Genomic DNA, 27,221 nt, shown 5'->3' with positions numbered 1-27,221 from the left:
ATGGCTTTTTATCTAAAAGATGACACAAATGGTATTGTTTTAGTTACTGCAAATAGTTAGGTTAATGTGCAGCGTGACTGTAATTCAGCTTTCCCTCTATTCTTTTTATAGCATGCATGCACGTTAGGAGGAATATTCAGTGATTCCTAACTCTTCAATTATTCAACAAATCACCATTCCATTTCTTACATATTAAAAAATGTACCATATGTGGAGCTTGAAAATGATAAAACAGCATAAAATACTGTTTTAAAATCAAAGCACCTATTGCATCGGCTTCCTTGGTTTCATTTGTACAATTGGACTACAATCCGGGTCCCCATGGTGTGTAAAGGAGGCGCCGGCTGTGTTTCCACTGTAGTCTAATCCTCAGACATTCACAGCAAGTAACAATAATATTTATGTGATGGAAATAGATATCAATGGGAATCAGTGTGGGATTTCTCCTTTCTCTGCTGCTGTCAGGGGAAAGCTGTGAATATTTTACAAATGCAGTGTAGTGAACAATATAGACCGGAGAACAAGGTCAAAATCCTCAGCATGGTCTCAATAGGCTCTTCCTTTCAACCATACACCTGGCAAAAAAGAAACCTGGCAAAAAAAAAAAACCAGCAGCAAAAGTCAAAACCTTAACCTGACCAGCATCACTTTAAGCACACTATGAACACTGGAACAAGACTCTCTCAGTTTTGTGATTTAAAAAGTAACATTTTATTTTCTGCTACTTACTTACTGCTTACCTAGTTAGTACATCTACAAAAACTACTCTCTAACAAGCATCCCTGTCAGGAAACTGAGCAGTATGTGTCTCTCGGCATCTGAAAAAGCATTTCTGAAGCCAGTAAGTATTTAGTAACGGATTAATGCGGGAGGCCTTGATTGCGTTTAACAGAACAGGACCCAATTAGCATAATAGGCCCTCTTTCATTCTCTTTGAAGTCCAGAGCATAGAATAACAAATGTATACGAACCACCAGCCAAACGTCAATACATGGAAATGCCACAATCCTCAGTGGAGGGTCTTGGGTGAATTTTTGCAGGAGGAGGGAAAAACATCCCATTTTATTGCAAAATAAGCAGAACAGAGGATGTGATGGGTCTTCTAGCCACCAGGGCCAGCAGGCGCAGTGGGGCCCCGATCCTGGAGGAGAGACGGAGGCAGAGAGGATGTGGCTGCACCCACCGTGGAGCTGAGGGAGGTGCATCCTTTCTCTCAGGTGTTGTCAAAGCACGCCACGCAGCAGACGAGTGAAAGTAATTACTCTCCAATTAAAGATAAAGATGTCACTTGGGAGGGAACCGCAACACAACGGCTCACTATCAGAGAAGCGAAGGAGGGCGAGGCGCCGTTTGCATTAAAAGAAGTGTGCATCACATCCTATCGAGTGCGTGCACCAGGGTTATTCATGATAAATATAACATGATAAATATTTGTGTTGAAATCTGTAAGATTCTAAGCAAGATAATAACAACACAGTTGCAGTTTCTATTTAAAAAACATACTATATTCTCTAAATTCTGTTTTTTTTTTATCATCAGAAGTTCAATACATGTATATCTATGAGGTTTCTTTTACAATTGCAATGGAGACATAGTTCATGATTTAAAGATATGAATTCTGTACTTCAGAATCCAAAGTTATTAGTATCCACCTTCTTGGTTGAAAATACACAGAATTAAAAATGCCCTTTTGAGATGGAAAAAGCTTTGAACTTAAGAAACATTTCAAGAAGCCTTTTTTTGTATTGAAAGTTCACCTCCTTTGAGCATGCCATACTTTGGTTCCTTTTTCAAATAATAGAATGAAGTTTAATAGGTCAAGGCAATCAATGTGGAAGTTCAAAGAGAATCTTGGAGCTATGATGAGTGCACATTTTGTACTTTTCCTTTGTACATGATTAGAATAAAGATACGGTGAAAAAATGCATCAGTGAAATATAATGAAGAACAAAGGCTTTTTTTTGTAAGCTTAAAAGTAAATAATTTAGGTAATAGTTACCTTTCTTCCTTCCTAATTTCTCAATCAAACAAGAATTAAATATTTAGATGGGATCTGGACAGTTCGAACTACATTTTGTACAATACCGAATCCCTAAAAGCAGGCAGCAGGGCAACACTGTCCTGCCGCTACAGTGGCAGTCAATGACAATGATCAGTGTAGTGCTGTTTCCAAGGTCAAGAATTCATTTTCAATATAATTTAAAACAATTTTTAATGCAGCTCAGGCAAAATAAGCATTAAGCTTATTACTCTGGTGTCAGTGATGTAGGAATTCCTGAGTATCACTTGATTACATCACATAAAATTGTCCTTTTTCTCTTGATTTAGGAGAGCTTTTTCTTTTTATGTTGCACAGTGTAGTGATTTCTCTTTACAGGAGCAGTAGGTAAGACTGTTACCCTTCATATGCACACAGCAACCATATATAGCTGCAAGAGCTGACGTGGTGGCTGATCAACACCAGTGACTTGATCAAGTCAATTATAGGGATGTATAAGCTGTATTCAGGCAACTTTTTATCACTGGTATAGAAGGACAAAAGGTCATTGATTACTTCGTTTTTCGAGTAGTGGGATAGCTGAGTTTACTGTATATGGTAAAATAAAGAAATACATATGTGATGAACAAAACATTGTGTTAATATATTTAATATTCACATTTTTATAAATTTCCATTGTGCAACCTTCCCCAGTCACACAGAAAATATGTTAAAGGTTATTTTCAACCAGATGTAAGCAAAAATAAAACTCATTTTGGCAAGCTAAAAGGAGACTGGCAGTGCTACAGTAGATACATACGTACACATGATATTTCAAGTGGTTTGGTGTAAGAATATTATCTGAGTTTTGACAAAAATACTACCATCATGACACATTTAGTACCTCTTGTTTTTAACATTCTGTACCTGAAAAAACAAACATAAATGTCCCCAGTTGAGATCACACTGCAAGTAAAAGCAATTCAGTCATACCTTGAAAATATTAGTTTCAATTTTTCACCATGATACAATGTACAATTCAAAGTGCAATAATGTGTAGAAAATATTTTTTTTTTTATTATGATGAGATTAACATTTGTTAGACAGTTCCTCCATAGTTAATAAGCACAGCAGCTCCCAAAGCAAAGTCTTCTGTTTTCTTCGGGAAAGTCGCTTTCAGCAACTAGAAACGCTTTAACGAGTCAATGCTGCGTGAGCCTCAGAGAGCATGTTAAATGTTTACTACAGTTCCTCTACTGCTGTATAGAAAGGTGTCCAGAATAAAACAAAATCCTCTCTTCTCGTAGAATCCAGCTGTTTGTTGTCATTGTGAAATAGCACCTCAGTGTCCAGAAATTGCTTGAGCTGAGAAGTGAGACGAGAGAAAGACAAAGTAAGTACATGAACAGAAGACAATGTTTCAACAGACAACAACACAGTGTAAATATGACAGCAGGTTTTAATCAGAATGAGAAATCACCAGGGATTTTCTTTTCTTTTTTGTGTACAAGAGAATGAATCTGTTAACCCTTACATACCATTTCTATACCAAACTTTACATCTGTTATTCTGTCATAAATACCTTATCAGTCTTTAATAAATGGGTGATTAATCCTTAATTAAGATTTCACAGAGCAGAGAGAGTGTATTCTAAAGGTTTTATGCTATTTGTTTATGGAGAAAAAACATTCACAATTGCACTTCTTATGGTCTCTCTTACCTAAAACAACCTAAACGATTTCAATGACTGTCACTGAATGAATGAGGAATGCAAAAATCATTTTTGAATGGTGATTTTTGAATTTTTTAATAAATACCGGTCAAATTTATCCCGGTAGCACAAGCTGCACAACAACAACAACAACAACAAAAATTCCACTTTTGTATATTTGTCACTTTTACAAAATTTCTGACTGAAATAAAGGTGTTTAGGGTGCTTTTACTGCTCTCAAATGTAAAAATGGGTCAAATTTGACCTGAAAAGTATGTAAGGGTTAAAAATGTATTAATACTAGGGAGTCCAGGCTCTTAATGTCTTTTCAGAGGTTGTTGTCAACCCACCATGACCAAAAACATGTGCAACATTAACCAAATATGCTCTTCCTAGACATTGAGTATGTAATAGTCAAGTAAACCTGTATCCTCCACCTAGACCTTGTAACACTCCAAGCATCTGTAGTACACACACATTACTAAAAGTGACATTAAAGGATTATTATTTAAGATTTTATCAGACGTAAAATGGCAATGGCAATAAATATCTACTACACAGACAGAAAAGCCATATAATTCATATATAGAAGAATGAGTGAACATTACTCTCTATGTGATGTGCTGATACATTTGCTGAGTACATAGAAAAAGTCTCTCATACTCTTCCTCAAAATGCAAGAAATAACTGAAGGTTTTACAGTCTGTCACAGTCAAATCACCTAAGAATGCTGCAGTATAACTGGTTCTTAAAAAAGTTGTGCAGATACACTACAGTTCAGTGGTCTCTGCTGTAGTTCTGTAATTGTCACATGAAATAAGAAATCCAAATATTAAAGTCTGATCTTAAGCAGTGGTCACAGTGGCAAAGAAAACTTTTACAAACCAGCTAAACATCAACACCACCTGTAAGCAGATGTGAGCGCTACAGAACATCTTCTGATGTGACATGGTCAAAGGCTAAACACAACTACTGTCGATGGATGTTTTGTCACTATGTGTGTGTGTGTGTGTGTGTGTGTGTTCAGTTAGCAATATATGAATTTTTTATGTATGTGTGCCCATGTACGGCACGTATTTTATCACCCTCCAGGTATATATATCACTTTAATTAGTTCATGGGGGGTTTATGATCATATAAATGAATAACTTAAGATTCAGAAACAAAATTTAGCAATCAAATATCTGTCAGTTTGGCTGATGGATTTAAGTTTTAAATAAGGTGGTAAAATGACACAAGCCTTCTTTTTGCATTTACAGTAACAACAGTGATATGTTGAGTTTTTTTTCTGACTTATCACTGCTAGGCTACAGATGGGGAGCTAATTGGTGCTGTGGAATGCAGCTGTGCTGACTGCTGAACTGTCAAGGTGCTAAATCAAAAGGTGTCTCTTTTGTTAATTATACACAATGCTACAAGCAGTCATGTTCGTTTGAGCCCTTTCTTTCCTCAACCATCCATAAATATTTTGGCAGTGGTACAAAAAAAACAAAAAAAAAAAACAATTTACACACAATTATCACAGTGGGATGAGCAGACTGCCTGCAGATGTTTGTTTTGATTATAATGGGAGCAGAGGCAGGGCTTCCCTAACCTAGACAAGATGTGTTTCCTACAATCACAACAGAGGAGTAAGCATGCAGTGAGGTGCAAAGCACACCGGAGCCCCTTGTTAGAGAGAATTAGTGAGGCCATGAAAACATTAGTGCCGTAAAACATGCGGTTAGGCCTTACTTTATTTCTCGGATTAGACAAACGTGTAGTGAATTCCGTTGCTTAGAGGAGAGGGAGGCGCCAGAGATACAGGAGGGAGAGGAGGAGGTGGAGGAGGAGGGGGTGGAGGAGGAGGAGGGGCCTGTGGTGGAACTACGGAGGAGAGGACAGAGGTAAAAGAGAAAAAGGGAGAAAATGACATTGGTTGAATCAAATGTCAGATGTGCAGCTTTAAGGGCATACTGAAGGCTGGAACTGGTTCAGCAGCACACACTGTCTCTGAAAGAACACACAACTACTGTACGACAGTGATTAATGTCTGTCAGCTTTCTTTACACTTCCTGTATTCTGCATAGTGGGCAACATGGATAAAATCACTCTATATGTCAATGTCAATATTTTTTTTTTCTTCTGGATATTCCGATTAGAAGCCTTTTTTTAGTTAAAATAACCAAGTGGGAGTGTCTGTTTTTGTTTATTCAGCAAATTAGCAAATGAAATACCTAACAAATCACATTGATGCAAAGTTTCTGCAAATCTAATACTGCCATAAAGCCATCATTGCACTGCAGCATTGCCGACAATGGCGGAATGCTACGACAATACAATATTAAAGGAATAACTACTATATCACAATATAAACTGGAGCTGAAACTATTAGATCGATTAGCTGATCGACATAAAATCTATCAGAAATAATTTTAATGATCATCAATTAATCATTTCAGTCAATTATCAAAAAAAGAACTGGTTCCAACCACTCAAATGTGAGGATTTGCTGATTTTCTCTGTTTTATATCTTTGTTAATTGAATTTCTTTGTCTATATCTTTGGTTTGTTGGACATTTTTCACTGTTTTTTAATCACTACAAAACTATTATTCAAATAAGAAATCAATTGATTAATTATCATGAAAATAATGGTTAGTTAAATCCAAGTATAAGACACTTTTTAAAAAATCCATCATTTCAAAAATGTGAACATGTAGATTATAAGAAATGTAATTAAATAAGTATTATTTTCAAATAGATCATGAAAACCAAGATGTATTAAAAGTGCTTCTCTCTAACTCAGAATGTAAAAAGATCCATAACTCTTCATACTGTAGCATCAACAGTGTCTTTAAATGTTTTTAGCAACTTCTGAGCTGCTGTTTTTCCAGCTGTGTGTCCAAATAAAATCGTTTTATGTGCAGATTCCTTTAAATCAATGTGATTTCAGGTAACATGCATCATTGTTTTGCTTGCCTTTTTTCTTCCATGAGCTGAAAGTATTTGAAATCCAGAAAGTAATTACGATAGTGTGCGTGTTGGTGTGATGTGAGCTTACTTTTTCATCATTTGAACATCTCATCAGTTTAACAGAGAGAAAAAAGCAATGAAAGGTTGAAGAGGCACTTCTACTACTTTGCGTGGATCATTAATATTTTGTATTTAATTTTACCAGCACAAAATTAGATTCTTTTCGATATTTCAGACAAGTAATTACAAAACACCAAATTATTTATCTATTTAGAATAACTAATCCAACAATCCAAAACTGCTTTTTAATATATACTGCATGAAATTGCGGTGCTGCATATTCCTGCTTTTATGCTGGCATTATTGAAGCCTCTCATGCATAATACTGTGAAAAAGACTCTTCTTTTAATTCAGGGATTACTTGAACACCAAAGGGAGAGAAAGTCATTGATTCATTCTCCACTGACAAGATGCCACCAGTTATATTCTCTGACATTTCTCAATGCTGGAAATAATGTTATAATTGTTGACTTTGCCTCACAGTGCATATTAAGCTTCCACACACTCTGACAGCTTGAGTGTTACTGTGTGTGACAGATATATGTGTGCATGTGTGTGTGTGTGTGTGAGTGAGCGAAGCAGACTGACAATCTGCTGTAGCTACAGTGAAAATGAACTTGCCTGCCTGCTGTAGAGTATGAAAGAGATGAAAAGTGAGCGCAGTGTCTTTTATGCAGGTTCAGAGCTAGGTTCAAAGAAGCATCAATGGTATGCAGAAGGAGAGTAGAGTTTGACTGGGTCATTGATCAGCACACAAAATGGCCTCATCAAGCGATTCCTCCCCTGTCTGAAAGATTCTACACGGATTGCAATTAGAGACTATCTGAGCTTCTAATAAGGAATAATGTTCAGTTATTAGGAAATGAACAGCCTTATTGCTTGACTCTGCACCTTCTGCCCTTCTCATCTCCATACCATCAATCCAGCATTCTTGAAAGGCTACTTCCCTCTCTTTATCCCTTCTTCAACCAAAAGATGTCAATTTGATGCCGGGAAAAATTTTACTGATACTGTCAGCTCTGCTTCTTCTTCTTCTTCTTTTTTTTTTTTTTTGGCAAATACAGTAATAATTATTTCTGTAAGTACTTCTGTGGAATAATGATCATCAAACTAGATTTTTTCACACTCCTTTATAAAGCAAAGATGTATAACCTATAACAAGCACTGGGTCAAATGAAGAGAGATTTTATTCCAGTGATATGAATGACCAACCTGCGACCAGTTTGCTTTTGAGGGAGGCCTCCGAGGCCAGAGCGTAGGACATGGTGATGATCCTTTCCTGCTCCTGCAGAGCCGAGTCAAGTGCCACCAGCCCCGCCTCCGGCTTGTCCACGGACACTGTCGGTGTTAGGTTTTGCACACTGTCCCATGCAAATAGAAATAAAACACCAAATTGAGGAAACATGATGCATTGGTAATAATGTGATAATGCATTTATTGCCATAAGAGCATTTTTCTTGCCACGTGACCACCTACAATGAGGTCACAGACAAGAGTTTTGAGGGAATTGAGCAGCTTGCTCCATCACACTTCTGTAGGGAGAATGATTATCAACATACAGCTTCATTTATCAGCAGCACTTGAATACAAATTTACTTATTTTATTTACCTGGATTTCGCTAAGATGCTCTTGATGCGTTCCACCTTACGATGACGATCCTCCACCTCCTGAGGACTGAGTGCCTCCTCAGGCTCTGAATCAACGTATCGCTCCGGGATCAACACCTTTTGAGGCTTGGACAGCTACACAAAAACAGATATGGTGTGGGTTTTCTCAAGTTCACGCAAGATCTAAGCTGCTTTACAATCATTAGCTCTTTCAGGCCATCCAAGAATTTACACAAGTGATGATTTCTGAGTGGAGAATTTGTTAAATTTTTTAAGGAATAGCAGTAAAAATCCACAAAACACTTTACAGATATAGTTTATGATCCTGTAGTGATAAATAGATGGATGGGTAAGGATGAGCTGAATGACACACAAGGATATAAGAAAGATTTAGCTCACTGGTTCACTATAAAGGGAACGCCTGCTCTTGGATATTAAGCTACTTGGTTAAAACTGCAAAAAAGATCAGATCTAACAACACAGACCAGGAGGAATGTAGCTGCTTATAGGGGCTGAAAGCTACTGACAGCTACAGTATTTTATTGAAGAAATTTTTAAATAATATCAGATGTCTGTCTGTTTTCTTCTACCTCATTTGTCTGCCTCAGAGAGTAAGCACCAGTCAACATATACTCTGAATTTACTAAATAAATCCTTTTCATGTGAGCAGGCTGACTTAGTTTAACAATGTTATAGCTACTGTCTTATGTGGCTGAGGTGATCAGCTCAAGGTAATTTCTTGTATTTCTGTGTTCACATTGAGCTCAATGTTTCTTCACTGAAACAAAGATAACTTGCTGTTACCTCTTTGTTTAGATCCAGGTCATATTCTAGTGGTTCAAGGTCGATCTCATGGGCGGGAGGGGTTGTAGCTGCGGAGCGGAAGGTCAGCCATTCGTCAGAGTGCGAGCGGGGTCTCTCTTTGTGCTCAGGTGGCCTTTCCTCCCCCTGGACGCTCCTAACTCCCTGAGCCTCCTCCCCCTGGACAGCCCTCTCGAGCAACTGCAGGTCAAACTCCTGCTCTCTCTTCCACTGGACAACGCACACAGGAAAAAAAAAACAAGACTGTGAAACAAATTGCAGGATGCTGACAAGTTGTTTCGTTTAACAATTAAATGTGAAAGTACTTCACTTGCCTTCGCACGTAATCCCATGTAACAAGCACTGTGCAACACACTAGTTATCGCTTGTATCATAACCTGATTTTAAAGACTGCAGAGAGTGTGTTTGTGTTTGTGTGTGTGTGTACAGGTGTGAAAAAGCAAAAATAGAGGGCACATGCATATATGAGTATGCATGCTTATATGAAATTGAAAACTCTCAAATCACAGCATGCTGTAAATTATCTACAACAGTGATAAGTAGGACAGCAAAACAAACAGGATAGATCACGTCGCTCATACTGATGAGTTTCACCAAACACAACCACATACACTATATGTATGTATTCAGAGAAAAAAATAGAATAAATGAAAAACATGGCAATATGAGTTCATTAGAAAATAATGTTTATTTATTTGCAAACATTCACAATTGAAATCTTATAACTAAAGATTAATTAGCAGATAAAAAAACACTGAGCAAACACTGATATCACTTTACCAATGTTTTGATATGAAATGGATGTCATACACTTTAGTATTGTCTAAATAAAAGGCAATTCTTCATCCTACAACGACTGGGAGGTGGTAAATGGGGCTAAAACAGGCCCCGATTTACAAGCACTCAGACCATCTTTATCTTCTTTTGAGTCATGAAAATCCAGCAAGCAGAGATGTTATGATGAGGTTGAGATGAGTAAACTTAAATAGGCATTGCTCAGTGTGTCGATGTTTTGGTCAGTACTGTAGAAAACCCGTAGGCACTTGCTTTCTCTCTCTCTCTCACACGCACCCACACGTAAACACACAGAACATGGGCTGTCTGAAGAGAATGGAAGACATTTAGTATCTAGAAGAGGGACAACACTGGGTGTTATTCTGAAAGCAGAAGCCAGTGATAGGAAACTAACAATGTAGTAGTATGGAGGAGAGGTGAGAGGATGGGTTAGGATCTATAACAGAGAGTAGTGGGAAAAAAAATACCCAGAAATGGATGAGTGTGAGGGGCAGATGCATTGAAGGCCTGTGTCTGAGGTAATTAGTGTGTTATCTGTGTTTGAAGATATATCATTTGTAAAGATTTTGAACAAGAATAACAAGAAGAACCCCTTTTCAATGTAAATGTAATTAATTTCACTTAATAAACGTGTTCTGACAATTATATAAGTATCATAAACCTTTTGATAAACTTTTTGTGCTACTGTCTGTGAAGCAGAAACTGTAATAAACTTATCTGTAGGTCTGCAAACAACATGCATGAAATAAGTACAGTTAAAGCCACATAGTGAATTACCATACTGCACTAATTTACTGTATTACTATCAACTTTTGTAATGTCAGTAACAGAGAAAAGACCGTCTACACTGAGTAAAGGCATGCATTACTACTGTAGATAGATCACCACTCTCTGTTTGGTTGTCGTCATGCGTGAGAGTGTGACGTGTGATGCTGCTCTAGTAACATACTGATCCCAAGTCTGCTGAAAGCGGGCGTGAGGATGAGGATGAGGGGCGCGATGATGAAGAGGCATGGCGGTCTCCGTGGCTCAGGGTACGCTTGCGCTGTCGGACGAGAGCCTTCTGGTGCCTCTTCATCCTCTCAAGCTGCTCATCAGCACTCATCTTCCCACTCTGCTGCTGCTGCACCGGGTCCGCAGAATACAGGCGCTCCAAGGCACTTTTTGGTCTCTCCTGAGAGAAGTGGGAGGAAAGAGACTTGATAATAAAACCAAAAGGCGAATGGAAAAAAAATAAAAACAACCAAATTGAACAGAGAGGCTAAAGGAATGAAAAAGAACCTCAGTACACAATCCAGTTTTCACAACTGAGACATTACTTAACATACTTACCGAACCGAAAGCAAAATGTATCTTTCTTCTCCAGAACAATACTTATTTATAACAAAATTAATATATGTAGTTGGTTATTAGTAGGGCAATAATTCAGTATTAATCTTTATTGTATGTCTATATATTTGTATCGTAACAAAGTCCTCAATTTAAGATCAAACTTGAATAAGATGCATTTTACCAAAGTCTGTCACTGTATCACATCAGAAATACCTAAAAACATAATATTATTTTGAAATCATGGATTTTTTCCCCAGAAATAACATAAAAACATTTGAACTTGAGTTCTTAACAATGTGATTTCTAAATTATTAAGATTGTGATTGAAAAATAATGCTGTTTAATTATTGCAGATTCAAATTTCAGTATATTACCCTCCTATTGTGTTTGGGTCAAATTTGACCTGTTTTCAAGTTTAGATGTGTGAAATATACTTTTAACTTCCATATGATGACTTGAGATTAATAATTGTCTTTGATAGTCATATCAGGCTTAGTCAGGCTTCATTACATCCTCTACAGTGGTCTACTGAATACGATAAAACATACTTTGATCATTTTTGTTTTTGGCTATTAAAAAAAAAGTTACATCTGTTGTGTTATGGGTCAAATTTGGCCAGGTAGTAATTATGGATTGTTTATGCAGAGAAATACATAGTAAATGTTGCCAAACCATCATGAATAACAAAAATGACAACAAAACAAAAATAATAGTAATAAAATCCTATAATAATAGTATAATAATATTGTGTAATAATATTAAAATTATGCCTCATGCCAAGATAGAGTATTGACTTGAATTCAATTGTATAGTGTCAGGCAGCAAATATGGGACAATTGTGGACACAACTTTTGTCCCTAGTTGGACAAGCCATCCCCAGTTGACTCGTCTTTAGTCCGAAATTTGTCCCCAAAGTAGCCTTTGACAGACACACGTACACACACACACACACACACACACACACACATACACACACACGTACACGTCTCCTTTCCCCCAGCTGTATAGCAATATATATCTGGGGCTTTCTCATGCTTTATTTCTCACATCTCACCACACACCCGTCACAGCTTGCACACACGCATGTGCGCACACATACACACACATACATACACATCTCCTGTTCCCCCAGCTGTATAGCAGTATAAAAGCAGGGGCTTTCTCGTGCTTTTTTTCTCACATCTCACCACACACCCGGCGCAGCGTGCACACACGCATGTGCGCACACACACACACCATGCTGGAGATAACACTTGTGTGAGTGACCAAAATTAAGTGTTGTTTTTGAAAATTAAATGGACATTTTTTTTTCCTTTTTACATCAGAAAATATATGGGATCAGTTTTGATCTATAACACAATAGATGACAGATGAATAATTGCTCATTTCTTCAATGTATAAGAAAATACAAACAAGTTATTTTGGGAATTATTTTGTTTATCATTAGCCTCACGGTCTTATATTTGCCATTCTGTTCATCATACACAATAAAAAAGATGAATTGTGCCTATTTTAATTTGAAAATGATTTGTACATTGTAAGATAAATGTGGTCTACGGTACATAAAATATCAAAGTAAGTATGTATATATATATAGATATAATGGTAATGGATGAATAAAAAGTCATTTGTCACTTAGCAGATTTAAACATTTTACTGGATGATAATTAGTGTTTTTTTCAGTGCTAGTTAATGAATTCAAACACGGGTCAAATTTGTCAAAACTAAGGGTGTGAACCCTTTTCAAACACAATAAGGGGGTTAAGACTGTATCAACAGTTATAATACCATCTGGCACATAAGTTTAGCTCCACTACATTTGCTGCCATTCACCAATTCTTACAGTTATATTCTTCATTTCATCTGCTCTTTTTCATCACATTCTCTCAAGTCACTAATGCCAGCAGACAAAGGGAATCCCTCACTGACTTCCCACCTGTGAAACCACCTGCAAACATATGTATGCTCCAAATATAAAACAACTAACATTCAGTAAATGAATTCATACAGTACATTTTATTGGTATCACATAGAATATCAGTTATTACTGCATCGATTATTTTAGTTTAATTCTGAGCCTCACCTTCATGCCGGCAGCAGAAACTGCTCTTCGGAGGGTCACATAAGAGGAAATGCTCGAAGACTGATTCAGTCTAAGCGAGGAGCCAGCCACTCCTGAGGGGAAGCCAACAAACATTAAAACACAATTCTCAACTTTGCATCATAGTGAAAAAAAATCTTGGTGGGTGGGATTTATGTGTGAGGTGCTAGTTTAAAAATTTAAAGTTGTAAATATGCTAAAGCTAAATCAGCTCTACTGGTGCCAGCATCCACTTACCTCGGCTAGGTAATGTCTGGTAACCTCCGTCATGTCCTGATGCTGCTACACTGATGTGGCTGGAGCCGTCTCCAGCACCCATAAGCTCAGGATCGCTCAGGAAAGGCCTGAGTTCCACCTAAAATACACAGACAAAAATGATACACAGATGTGAACGGACATTTAGACACTTTAAACAGTGCACGCAAAACATACACAGATATGTACCTTACTGTCTCCATTAGTGTACTGGCCTATCTCTCTGTCCCTCTTGCGTTCATCTGACTGTCGTTTGAGGCCACGTACAGAGGTGTGTCTGATGACTGTTGTCTCCCTGGGCAGCGGGGGAACAGCTGGGGGATGCTCATCAGGACTGTAAAGCTGAGGTAGAGGAGGTCTGGGAGGCACGTCTTCCTCACCCTGCGATAGAACAACTAACTGATAAATGCTTTAAATGTGACATCAAACTGTGACATCAGGGCTTTCATAAAAGCCACATAAGCACTAATGAACTGGAGCGTATTGCTGGCTTAGGGGTTAAAGTCTCTCCCTTCATTTCCCTTCGCCTCTATCCTGCAAAGATTTGTGGACTCTCATAGTAAAGTATTCCATGTTTTTCTTCAGTTCTTTACAATACAATAAAGCAAATCAGAAAACTAGAGCTATTGACAAATATTTTGATAAATTCTTCATGATTTAAGTCATTTATCAAGAAAAAAGTCAAACATTTACAGCTTCTAGCTTCTCTGCTGTGAGGCTTTGCTGGTTTTCTCTATATTACATCACTGTAAATGGAATATTTGGGGGCCTTGAATTTGATCAAAGCAAGCAATTTGAAGATGTGAAGATATCATCTTGGACTTTGAGGAATTGTGATGGGCATTTCTCACTATTTTCTTACATTTTATAAACTAAATGACTGATTAATAAAAAAAAAAAATCAACAGACAATTTAATAAATGAATATAAATGCAGTTGCAGCTGAAAAAAGATGTAGATGTAAATACTGAACTAGAAGAAATGCTTTCCGTATGGCATCACAAATAATCATGTGATATGTTGTCACACACAGGAAATGGTGTACTGTACAAAACAAATGACTAGTAGTACAAAGACTACGTGTTCATACACGCCCTTCATTTTATAAGAACCAGCTGAAGTTTATTTCTGCAGCATGGGTCACTCACCCATTTAGGCCCAGTGGTGATGGTTGTAGAGTGGTGCTGCTGGCTGAGGCTGGGGGAAAGGGTGGCGGTTGTGGGGTGGTGGCTACTGGGGCTGAGGTGGGGGCTGCTCTGCTGCTGCTGGGACAATCTCATCTCCATAGCAGATGGACTTCCAGGCACAGAAGGCACTGATGACACCGACACTGAAGGCACAAATTTCCTCTCTGGGGAAGTCAGTGTACACAAAAATGCAAAATGAATACACGCTCACTCCAAGGACGGTGCTTTCTTTTCCCATGGGAAATGTTGAAGGCATCAGCGCTGACTATAACATTAAGGGCTTTAAGTTACAGTAGCATGACCACGTGGCTTGAGCTGCATTGCACAGACAAGCAAACATAATTTGCTTTGTACACATGGAACTGTTGGTGTCAGGCTTCTGGGTAGGCGTAGCACTAATCTCACCTGGGTTGGTCACAGAGGAGATAGTGACTTTGTAGTTGGCTTTACTGCTGCTGAGGCCTGCGATAACATCCTCAATCCTCCACAACTCTTTCCTGATCTGGATTTTCTCTTGCTGCTCACAGAGAAACAAATAATGGATATCCACAGACACACACACATATATACATTTTCATTTGCTCGTTCTGTTAAATTCCTTTTATACAATTGATAATAAGTCATCTCTTTTGAATTTGAAATCAATGCATAATCCCCTCTGAACAGATACTTTATCTGTGTGTGATGATCTCAGCACTCCATCCTCTTTAACTCATTCCCACACACACCCATCCATGAGAAAGAATGAGTTCTTGTGTGTGTGAGCAGAGATCACTGAGCCACAGACCTGAGAGAGATCACTGCGGTTCATCTGTCCCTGCAGGGCTGACTTCAGCCAGTCCACGTCTCTCTCCAGCCTGTTGTACTCATTCCATGCGTTCTCCATCTCCTACAGAACACAACTCCGTGTTATAATAAGACAAGAAGCAGCTTTCAGATACTGTAGTCATCTCACTTTGAACATACAGTATGTCCATGTGTAGTAAGAGGCAGAAGGGAGTAGTAGAGAGCAGGTGTCATGAGTGATTCGAGTCGTAGTATGTTTTCACGCCAGAACACTTCTTACTCTTTTTCAATCAGATAAAGTTACTGGTAGATCTTAATGATTGCTCAATATGAAAGTCACACATTTGTGAACAAAATGAATGTGGTTGGAAATGTCTTGACACTGAAAACAAAACATTTTATTATTGTGTTCTCCGCCATGGCATCCCACATCTTCTTGTTGTGTTGACATAAATGTTCTTTTGAAACTCAGCATTTCTCATTTTAACACTGAATATTTTATCAACATTTTGACATCTTCCAGAGTGACAGAGGACTGTACTTATGAGTTATGAGTTTCCTTTTGGACCCAAGGTTTGTCCCCAAACACTCATTTTGATAGTCACAGTCAACCTGAAACACGGTGCCAGTTGCAGAAACCATCAAAAGAGAACAACTAAAAATAGAAGGGAACATCTTGTTTTCAACCAATAAAAACATAACACATGTAGTAGAATGTTTGTAGTGGAGGAGACTGTCTGGGTTGTTTGTTTGAGAGGGCTGGAGGGGGGGGTGCATATTTTATCTTTAACAAAACAGTCAAAAAAGCTGTATTTCTCATTATGACCATAATGAACATATCTTACTGTGGACACTTGGGATATTTCAGCCCTGATGTGCACCACATCCTCCTGTAGTAATTTTTGCTGGTAGGCGATCTTCTCAGCATGGGCTGGCTGATCTCTGTACTGCTCCATCTGCTGGTGGGAAACATCCAGCACAGACTCCAGCTTGTCCTAGATAGGGACATGAAAGACACTGTCATAACAAGAAAACATTTATGGACCACACCAATACAGCCTAACACACACATTTAAATGCTGTAAATATGAGAAAAAAAATGTGCAATGTATAAAACAAAAACCTTGTCTTCTTTCAAAGTGCGTATTGTGGCCTCTAGCTCCTGCAGAATCTTGTCTTGTTCACACAGTCGGCTTAATTTCACCTAAAGAGAGAGAGACAAAGGGGAAAATCCAGTATCAAAGAAAAGCGGGAAGAACATTTGCATATACTTCTCCTTTTTAATATCCTCTTTTAAACTCTAATAATAAATCAGAGCACAGACAGAACATGCAGGAAAGAGATTAAACAGTCACAGGGCTGATGAGATACAGTATCTGTTTACAACAGAGGTCGCCCGCTCTGTGTTTGTCTTTGTTGAACTATATTCTAACAACACAGACGGATAAGACGAATTGATCGTCTACTGTAGTCTAGGCTGTCTATAAATATGTCAATAAGGCTCATCTATTTGAAAAGCCCGGAGGAATTCCTCTCATCAGTGCAGTGAGAAATATCAAAAGGCTCTATACTGTCTAGTTTGGGGGCAAGATCGGGTAATGCCCATTATGAGTAATCGTAATCAAAAATCCATATTTTCAAATTCACTTTTGGAGAAAACCGTGTTTATTGAGAGTGACAGATTTGTTTTCCCAGAAATGGGTTATGTGTTTATGAAAACAACATAAGACTGCCAAGTTCAGAGTCTTTCTCACACAGTGCATTTTTTTCTCAGATCTATTTATCATTCTGTTCAATTAATAATTAAGCTGTTTTTATTTTGCTGCCGTATATTGTTGTTTTTAATTGCATGAAATATTCATTGTTCAGACAAATTTACTGGCAATTTCTTATAAATTGTTAAAGTGGAACAATGCTAATGATGAAAAGCCAGGACATCCATCTTATTTACCTCTATTCAGCAGAAAACAAAGAATGAGAGAAGCAGGATCAGGCAAATCAAACTGAAAAATTTAACAGCTCAACATCTAAAACTCCCATTACATGTATTTTTCCCTTTAAATTGCAGGGAGGAAAATAAAAGCTGTGGTCGATACTCTCAGGCCCTCACTGTGCAGCGTGGATGGGTGTCCCCACAGTGTTGCAATGTACATACGTTCCCTTCCCTGCACAGCCTCTGTTTACCACGACTTAAGAACACACACACACACAAACCACACTGAAATACACAGTTAAGTCAGACCAAAGTCAGCTGCTTCTCTGTAGTGGATTGTAAGAAGTCGGAAATGGTGATCTTAAAGAAAAGACAGAGACATAAACAGGGTGCTTATCAAACGGTCCTGAGAGCATAATGATTCACTTACATCAGCATCGCTTTCTGCTATTTTCACAGGCCTTGATGATTCTTTTTTTAGGCTTTCACGTCCAGTAACCTGAAATGCCCAACAGCCACAAAGAAAATCAAATGTTTAATACCAGGAAGACGAGATATTTTATCTTACATGAATGCTTTACTTTAACTATTGCATTATTTTCAAATACACAATAAACAGTGAGACTGCTGGGCAAGTCAAGCCAGATGGAACAGTAGAAAAACTAATGAGAGAAAAAAAAATCACGCAACCAGAAAGAGCATGAGCATGAGCTGGTATAACAAAACTTTGTGCAGAAGCAGAGCAAAAACATTTATGCAAAGAGAGTTTCTGCATCTTTGGGTTTTTCTAGTTTGGGGAAAGCCCAAAAATCCCAGAGCTGCTCTTTTGTGGCTGCTTGTTACTGTGAACAACCAAGTCCCTCATATAGACCATGAGGAAGGAAATGCTTTCTGAAATGTTAAAAATCTTGGTTTGTGTTGGAAAATTGTCAGGTTTACTTTACAAATATCTTCATTTTACTGTCTCAATGTTAAAATGCTCCATGATGTCAAGGCCTCTAGCTTCATGATGGTGTGGTAAAACGGGGTGTGTGCCGGCAGAAAGAGCAGCGACAGTGTGAACAAAGCCAGCGGTAAGAGACTGAAAAGGTGGGGGTCATTAAAAATAATGAGCTGTATATGTTGTCAATGTACCAAACATCTCAGCCACTGATATGATGAAACTCATCACAGTTCAACATAAGTGAAGAGACCTGTAAAATTATATTTCACTGCTGAAACCTGAGGAAAAACTCTCTTGTTTCTTCTTAGTTAACTGATTTAATTTGTTACAACTTATGCTTATTGTATTTATGTGTCATGGAAACAGTAGAAGATGCATTATATTATTCAGCAGGACTGAAAAATGTGAGCAGTATGCTGGTGGGAATTGCTGTCAACACGTACTGAATCATAAAAAAAATCAAAATTTGGAGCATTTGTTTCTTTTCTTTGTAATTTCAGGGCGTGTACATTAGTGTTATATCCCTTATGGGACCTGGAACATATCTGACAGTTTAGAGAGTTTAATGATTTCACTGTAAGGTCAATAAATTTTCTCTTTTTATTTTTCTGTTCTAGTGATTTATAGTGTCATGACTACTATAAAATATCCCTACATTATCTAATGTTTTTTCTTTAATCAGTTCTGATGTAGCTAGCAGTGAGCTAATACTTTATATTTTTCTCTTATGCTATCAATATAAGATTATATGGACTGCCAGTCTGCGCATCCTCTCCAGAGGTTCTTCAGATAATAGTGAAGTCATTTGTCTCTCTGTCGGTTTGTAGTGCATGAAGCTGAAAAGTGTGGGCGGAATATTCATAACACACCCACATCAGGATCACCACAGCCAGCACAGTGGTATGAACCAGTACAAATGGGAGACTCTATTAAAAGGGACATTCCACCAATTTCACATGTCAGAGTCAGTTTGCCAGTCATGGGGAGTACAACACAGCCTGTGAGAACAGTTTTATAATGTATTCTGCGGTTCTGGAAGGAGCTTTGTCAAGTCTGGGAAATGTACTTCAGTAATGACCAAGATATTTTGGCTTGGGGTAGGAGACTACAAATTTCAAATAGAGACTCTGCATCATGAACTGGGGACATCAAGTTTGAAAGATGTGGGCATTAAAAGTCAGCTATTGAGTTAAATGAATAGTTCAAATCTGTTATATCAGTTTTGGCCATCTTAAATCTGTCTCTCACAAGTCCACCAGCTTTATGAAATGTAATACTAAATTCCTGGAGTACTTTTAGGAATAAAAACACACGCCACTGTTATCATCCATTTCAGCCAGTTTACCACCATGAAACTAGAGGTCCTAAAATGTAAGTTGTAATGTCACACCACAATCACAGTGCCAGTACATTTCTCAAAGAGCACCATTGGGTCATCACTTATGCTCTCACAAGCAAAACAAAAGCAAAAAGACTGGATACCAAACAAACATTAGGAACATTCAGCAATGCTTAATGGCATGCAGGAAAGCACGGGAAGCCTTTTGACATAACAACTTCCTTCCCATCATCTCAAATCTCATAGCAGTGTCGGGACTATCACACAGTGAATGATTGGATCAAGGTATTCATGTGCAAAATCCTGCGTAATTTCCAGGGATGCATCACATTCCATTTGTAAAGCAGTGGAATGGTCTGTTTCACTTTGTATGCACACCATCCTTACATTCAAACAGTACCCAAAACTTGGAGTGGTGTTTTCAAACACATTGTGTATTGAAACGATCAGCGGGTCAATTCTTTGGATCTGTTTTAAAACAGGAAATGGAGAGGTGTTACAGAATGTCCTGTACATCACTAGATGACCTCCCTCCATTCAAAAAGATTCAGAATTAGTGCATTATGGTGTTAAACATACAAATCAATTAGGATAAAATGCTTTGCAAAGGCGTTAATGGGATATACACTATATATGCCAATAGCTTGCTAAAGACATGAGACATGTTACTCAAATCTTTGTGACGCCCACATAGGAATTGGAGTTCGCATGACTCACTTTGTAGAAATTCAGTCATCTGCTATTAAAAACTTCAATTCCCATTAGGATAAGCTTAACATCATTGTTACATCATGTTTTAGGCTAACGTAACTGTATTACTCAGATGAAAGTAAAGTACAATCCAACTGAGAACATTGTCACATACTAAATATTAGGATAAAATAACAGTACAGAAGCCAATTCTTAGTTTATGTCAGTCACATTGGACTGTGTGCTGAATTATCTCATGTGTTGCGTTATCCTCAAACGGAAAATTAACATTAACAGAAGACAGTGAAAACAATGTGTTAATTCCATTGTAACAAGATACAAGAAAGCACAGCGCAGAACAAAGAAAAGACAGGAAAAGGGAAAACAGGGAGGCAGATGTTGGAATAGGCAGCAGGAGAGCAAGATTGCAGTCCAGAGAAGGGAGATGGAAGAGAGGATGAAAACAATAAAGTGGCATTTACTTTGTTGGGGCCCACCTTCAGATCTAGATACTCCAGGTCCTTCTTCAGTTGTATGTAAGTATCATCAGCCTTTAAATGAGCAGTGATAAATCATCAATCAATCAAGAGATAAATCATGTGAAATGAAGCTGCAAAGGATAATGGGCGACCAGATTACTCCTAAGGCCTTCATCTGCTGTTTGGAGTTTGCTAAGACAACTTAATTTTACTTGATCTCAATTACAGTTCACTTATACCTCTATTTTTATTTTTATCTACAGTTTGTAAAACCAAACTGTAATTAAGTAATCATGTCGTTTTTGAACTCAATGTCTCATGTTTGACCTCATACACAACTAAGCAGCACAGGTTTTGTGGATGCCATGAGGTCAAACTGCGTGTTTAATCTTCTTTATGTGCATGGAAAATGGCCAGAGAATGGTCGGATGTTAGAAACTGGGTGGAGTTGTTATTATGGAGCACCGTTGCAGCTTCATTCTGGTCTGTTAGTCTGACAGCAATTCACTGTTTGTGCACAGGCTCATAACAGAGGCCGTTACCTGGTTGGCTGCTTCAAGACAATAATGCTGAGAGTGAGGTATTTATCAGCACACAGACATATAGACACAAATGTGCTATATTCATGGTGTGTTTCTTATTGTGGCTGTTGAAGGTTACACAACTATCAAACAGAGGAATATATAAAATACAGGCACATTTGACAAGCAACATGCGTCAAATATGGCATATTACTTTTTACAAATAGAATACCACACACCCCTGAAAGCTTTTCCAAGTTTTGAACAAAGTGGATGAATGAGACTAACTATAAAGACACTAATGTATAGTGAAAAGGCACTTTGTACAATCTATAGTGCAATGCAGCCCATGCCAATATGGTTGAATAAACAAAACAACCAAGCAATACCAACAGAGCGCACAGTCTTATGAATGACAGGGAAGAAATGTATGGGATTGGCTGGGGAGAGGGGGGACCACAATGCACTGGCTGGGGTTGCAATGTGCTGATGAGGAAGTTAGGCAAGTACGAGGGCCCCTGACCTGCATGCTGGGGCCTAGAAGGCCGTTGTGCTGGTGGTGCTGCAGGTGTGCGAACGCATCACTGGGGCTATGCACACCAGCCATCTTGGCCTGGTGCCTCCGAAGCTGAATGAGGAGCAGAGTCAGCTCCTCTGGCTGTAGCCAAGCCCGGATTTAGGGGCCGGAGGCCAGTGAAAGCGCAGAGGGATGAGAGAAAATACTTAAAAACCATCTGGGCAGTACAGTGGCTGAGCTATAGCAGCGGAGAGAGCCAAGTGGTAGAGAGGCTAGTATACTTCTGTATCTTTTAATGTCCTAATAACACTTCAAATGTAAAAGCTAAAGCTGCTTTTAGAAGACTAATATGGGAGGATGATTTATTGCTGTTGTCTGAAGATAGGGCTATCAGAACTGACACTAACACTAAAATAAATATCATATGGCATAAAAATGAAACCAGCTTTACATGTCACAAAATCAGCCATCTCCATCAGCCCTACATTCTAGATTTTGATATCAGCGAGAGGAGCCTTAATGATCAAATTTTGGACTGAGATGTTCCTGTTCACACTTACAGATTGCATATCCTAGATTACTGGAAAATTATCTTTCATATATCTTTTAAAATGCAGCCACATTATGCGCTAAATGTCATATAGAGGATCATACCGTTTTGCCGTGCAAGCTGGGCGCACTGACAGTGTGTGTGATGTAGCCCATGGCTGGCATGGACCTTCTCTCTATTTGGGCGGTCTGTGGAGAGACATAATTCATCAACATGTTATTACAGATCTTATGGAGTTAAATCAAACAGAATGTATAATTCACAGAAGTTATCTTCAATAGTTGTTGAAAGAAACCACCGTATCACACCGAATCAAAGTTAAACCATTGCCTCCAAGTCTGCAAACAAATTTGACTACACAGCACATTTATTTTTTCATCTATCCTTTTCTCCGTTTCATCACTCCTACTCTTATTTGAAACAAGGTGTGCCCTGAGTTTCAGACGCCACAGGGCTTGGAAAATTTGACGTTTTTGCTTAACACACAGAATTAGCAAAAACCAGGCCCACTACAGAACCTTAAAAGGACACAAACAACAAGAGATTTAATTAACTACACATAAATTATACTAAACCTGCTTTCTTAAAATAACATTTGTTTGCTACCAGCAAGAGAAGCACTGTAAGCCATTCCCTTTGAGATTCCCATGCCACTATTTTTTTGCTGTATAATAGGTTTTTTATTTAAATGCGAGATCAGAAGAAAGAGACCGCTGCTGATGTTTGAGATACAGTAGAGATGTTTATAGGGTGCTGAGAAGCCCTGGGCAAATTGGATTAGCTGCTAATAAAACATACTTCTTAATGATATTCCACAGAGGTATACATATTGCTATTACTTAAATGCACTCCAGCCAGAAAGCATCATCAGCCTCAAAGATGCTTGGTGCACCAAAACTAAGTTCATCTGCCGACTAAATTTAGTTCCCATAAACATTGCTCCCTTGGACGGCCTTGCACAGTCACTGTGGCTGCCTTTGTTAAAAATGTATGTTTTTAAGGACTTTTCCATAATTGTGTATCACTCTATTTTATGGTTATAATTAGTGTCTTGACACTCAGTTGAATGATGGAGGAAACAGAGCATACGTGACACTTTGTTTACTTGTGTAAGGTCAGCGGGTTGGTTATGAGACTTGTGTGCGTTGGCAACTGTGGTGAGGGTTTATAGGGAGATCTTTTCACATGTGGAGGGTGTGGTAGGGAGACAGCGCAGGGTGTGGATGACTGAGCGGCCTCTTGCTTCGTCTCCTGTGGCGGTGGTGGTGCTGTCTGAGCGCCATCATGGTTTGGGGAACGACGGAGGAGCAAGCTTTTACTCATACATGGTCACACCACCTGTGGAGTGAGCCTGGGCGTGGGCTGTGTGAATCTGTGAATGATTCACATGAGCATCAAAGTGTGCTCGCTGAGAAGTTGGAGCCTTCTCATGCTTCTCTTGCTAATCTTCCCATGGTAGCTGCGTGAGCTCACAACATCCTTCAAGTCTACATCAATAGATACCTCTCATACATTATCCAAACCTACCGTGAGAATGAGACCTTTGTCATTTGGCTCATTACATGTGAATCAATGAAAGGGTACAGACATTTACAGTGTGGCGGTATTACAGTGTGTTAAAGAACCAATGACTGAGTATCAGCGCATAAATTCATGAAGGGTGGGACTTCCATCTATCCATCCTCCCATTATCTACACCTGTTTATCCTGTGTAGGGGGGTGGGGTCTAGACCTATCACAACACATATTAGCCAAAGAGGCGGGGTACACTCTGGACAGCCTGCCAATCTGCTGTCTATCAGGGTGGGACTTCAGTAAAATAATTTTGCAAGTGTCTTGTCATTTACTAAAAAATATAAGGTAATTCACTCCATTCACACACCAATATTACCATGATACCATCTCCTCTCTGTGACAGGGTAAGAAGCTGGTCCACTGTTCCAGTACAGAAATCTGAGGTTCAACAGTCACCCTTGGCATTTCAATCAATATCATATCAATTGATAATCAGGAGACTAGGCCAATGGTGGGGCCAAGGTTTATTCTACATTTATTGTGCAATTTTAATATAATTTCATCATGTTAGATTGAGGTGACATTCATATTAATTATGTCTTCTGTATAAAAATGTTTAATATGCAGTAACACCTTAGCTAATGACAACTTATGGTCTTAGTCCTGCAAAAAATTGGTCAAAAAAGAAAGTTGAGGAACCACTAGGCTAGGCTATGTGATTCCACAGTAGTTACAAAACTATTGGCACCCTTTTTTAAAACTGTGGGAATCACCACTCCTCTTTGTCAATTGGAAGGTTTGGAGATGGAGATGTGTTAACCATGACACCCCAACAATATCCAAACTCTATAGCCCTTCAGAGTAAATTCTGTCCACCACCTCTGCCTAGTCCAGTTCTAGTTTATTCAGTGTCTGTACTTTCGATTTCTGGAGAGTGGTTTTGTGTCAGGTGGATGATTCTGAGAAACTGAGACTGTGTTTACTCTGCTAAACAGAATAAACTTCACTGGCCATGGTCATCATAATGAAGGAATGTGTCAGCCGGTGAAATGATGTGGCTCTTTTATGTGTGAAAATAATGTCCTTTGGCATGTGTTCTATAGCATGGAAGCATAAATTATATCATCAGCCTTTGGACAAATTAAATATACTTTTGAAGGATAAATTCATTGATGATTTTGGTGGTTTCAAGGTATTTGTTGAAAATGATTATTACCTTTATCTTTCTCAAGATAAAGTTAATAATATAGCAGCATTTACAATGTTCTTATCTTTGTAAGAACCAAAACCTGTTTGTCTGTTTGTCTAGATCATTTTTGATCAGGCTGTGTATGTTGCTATCCTAGATTATAATACATAATGAAAATTTGATTGGGAGAAAACCAAATTTGTTTGTACTTCATACTAAGAAGTAAAGTAAATTACTAGAGTGATAGACTTTTCCTTAGAGTACAAGAACTTCAACTATTATGATGGACAGTAATATACAGATTGTCTAAATGCCTCTTGGGAAACATTTCTGAGGGATAACTTTTATTTAACCTTTTACCTTTATTACACAGGTCACAGTAGTGATGCAGAGAGGAAAATGGTGAGGGAGAGAGAGGAGGGTATGATCAAACTGGGTAAAGTGAAGTTGTAATCTCAGTATATGGTATGGATTTTAACAACAAGGCCACCAGGGCACCCCAAGACCCTACAATCCTAGAGATGTCAGAGATGCCTCCCCATATAGGTGTCATACCTGAGAAAGATGGGCACAAATATGGCCGGGGGAGCTGGATCTTGTGCTGTCCCCAGGTACCATTTCATCCAGGGGCCTGACTGTCCGTCTGTCTGAAGGCGTGTGTGGCCTGCGAGGGGACAGGGGTTTGAAGGAGGGGACTGACGGTGGGACTTCACAAGGGGACGGGGGCACAGAGATGGAACGAGGCATCTCCACAGTAACTCTAAAAGACTGAGAGTCTGCAAAGTTAGGGCCAGTGTAGATAGGAGCTGTGGGGCTGCCATGGCGGAACTGCTGCCGCTGCTGCCACTCATACAGCTGCCACACCATTCCCTCCTTAGTGGCCATGCGTTCATCAGTGGACATGCGGAAGTGGCTGAGCCGGTCATGGGCATATTTGTAGTCACTGGGCAGGTTGCATGTTGCTGAAGGAGAGTTGCTGCCAGATGGGAGACGGGGAGACTTTGGCAAGGACTGATAGGTGACATCCGCTGTGCTGGCTTTGGGCTTTAAGGGAGGAGTCCGCCGAGGGAGGTTGTACTCCGCAGGGGGAGAACTGAAACAGAAAGACACACAGAAATCTTTTATACTGTATCAAGGATTTCATATCTGTAGATATTTTATAAAATAATCAAATAAACCACAACTATTAGGTAATTCAAGCTACAAAACCTCACATTAACCACTAGAGGGAGATATTTATTCAAAGTTTCTTTCATCAGCATTCATGAAGCTTTTATAGTGAATGTCGGCTGATTCAAATTGACTGTGTGAAGTCGAACTGACCTCTTCGGCGGGTCCCCTTTTTGAACTTTGACCCACTGCTCCACCTGAGCCAGTGTATTCTTCCTCTGTACGTGTTTCTCAGTGTCTGCCCGGGAAACAAAACCCCTCTGATAGACGAGATTTCCATTCTGTTCTGGTGGCAGAGTCACTTGGATCACAGTCTGCTGGCCGTTCTTGTGGGTTATACCATCAGCAGACTCTGGAGAAAGTCTCTCTACCCTTTCCGTTGTGGCTGGCTGGCTGGGCCTTCCTTGGATCTCCAATCCATACCTCACTTCGTCTCCATGAGCCAGTCGGATACCATTATCCTGAATTTCCTCTCTGTCTGTCCTCCGATGGCTTTCTGATTGAGACGAGTTCTGGTTGATGTGGACATGATTTGTCTGGGGAACTGCCTGCTGTACAGCCTTCCCTGGCTTCTCCACCTCTCTGTGAAAAAGTGAGATGGGATGATTGAATATACAGTACATTAACAACAACAATAAATCCTGCCTGTACTGTAGGTGTGTACTATATAGTATTTAAACAATTGCAATGAATTGCTCATACAGCTCATCTTAAATTACAGCGTATGCATTGAAGTGTTAAAAGTACTTCATCTAACTATTACACAAGGCTACACTCAACAACATT

The 27,221-nt window shown here is 38.9% G+C and overlaps 1 protein-coding gene across 9 annotated transcripts in view; it reads right to left on the bottom strand.

The window, feature by feature from the left end:
• Positions 1 to 2,632: 2,632 nt before the first annotated feature.
• Positions 2,633 to 27,221, bottom strand: part of plekha7b (pleckstrin homology domain containing, family A member 7b) — an 80,952-nt gene continuing 56,363 nt past the window's right edge. For 2 of the 9 annotated variants that reach the window (XM_067588080.1, XM_067588088.1), the window contains 21 exons: positions 26,589 to 27,017; positions 25,821 to 26,358; positions 22,666 to 22,749; positions 22,018 to 22,152; positions 20,992 to 21,045; positions 20,192 to 20,272; positions 17,953 to 18,021; positions 16,713 to 16,793; positions 16,435 to 16,584; positions 15,591 to 15,692; positions 15,209 to 15,320; positions 14,765 to 14,967; positions 13,806 to 13,997; positions 13,599 to 13,716; positions 13,344 to 13,435; positions 10,878 to 11,102; positions 9,116 to 9,343; positions 8,313 to 8,446; positions 7,916 to 8,064; positions 5,424 to 5,555; positions 2,633 to 3,343 (listed from right to left, as the gene is read on the bottom strand). In XM_067588080.1, coding sequence (XP_067444181.1) covers positions 5,437 to 5,555; positions 7,916 to 8,064; positions 8,313 to 8,446; positions 9,116 to 9,343; positions 10,878 to 11,102; positions 13,344 to 13,435; positions 13,599 to 13,716; positions 13,806 to 13,997; positions 14,765 to 14,967; positions 15,209 to 15,320; positions 15,591 to 15,692; positions 16,435 to 16,584; positions 16,713 to 16,793; positions 17,953 to 18,021; positions 20,192 to 20,272; positions 20,992 to 21,045; positions 22,018 to 22,152; positions 22,666 to 22,749; positions 25,821 to 26,358; positions 26,589 to 27,017 — 3,295 coding nt within the window. In that variant the 3' untranslated portion in view covers positions 2,633 to 3,343; positions 5,424 to 5,436. Of the gene's footprint in view, positions 3,344 to 5,423; positions 5,556 to 7,915; positions 8,065 to 8,312; positions 8,447 to 9,115; positions 9,344 to 10,877; positions 11,103 to 13,343; positions 13,436 to 13,598; positions 13,717 to 13,805; positions 13,998 to 14,764; positions 14,968 to 15,208; positions 15,321 to 15,590; positions 15,693 to 16,434; positions 16,585 to 16,712; positions 16,794 to 17,952; positions 18,022 to 20,191; positions 20,273 to 20,976; positions 21,046 to 22,017; positions 22,153 to 22,665; positions 22,750 to 25,820; positions 26,359 to 26,588; positions 27,018 to 27,221 lie in introns of all 9 variants that reach the window. The other 7 variants (XM_067588142.1, XM_067588152.1, XM_067588097.1 and 4 more) reach the window with 6 other exon arrangements.

Source organism: Thunnus thynnus, chromosome 1 (genome assembly GCF_963924715.1).
Source record: "Thunnus thynnus chromosome 1, fThuThy2.1, whole genome shotgun sequence".
NCBI lineage: Eukaryota > Metazoa > Chordata > Actinopteri > Scombriformes > Scombridae > Thunnus > Thunnus thynnus.
Note: the sequence above shows the minus strand (reverse complement) of the source record. Positions and strands in the feature narration are given on the sequence as shown.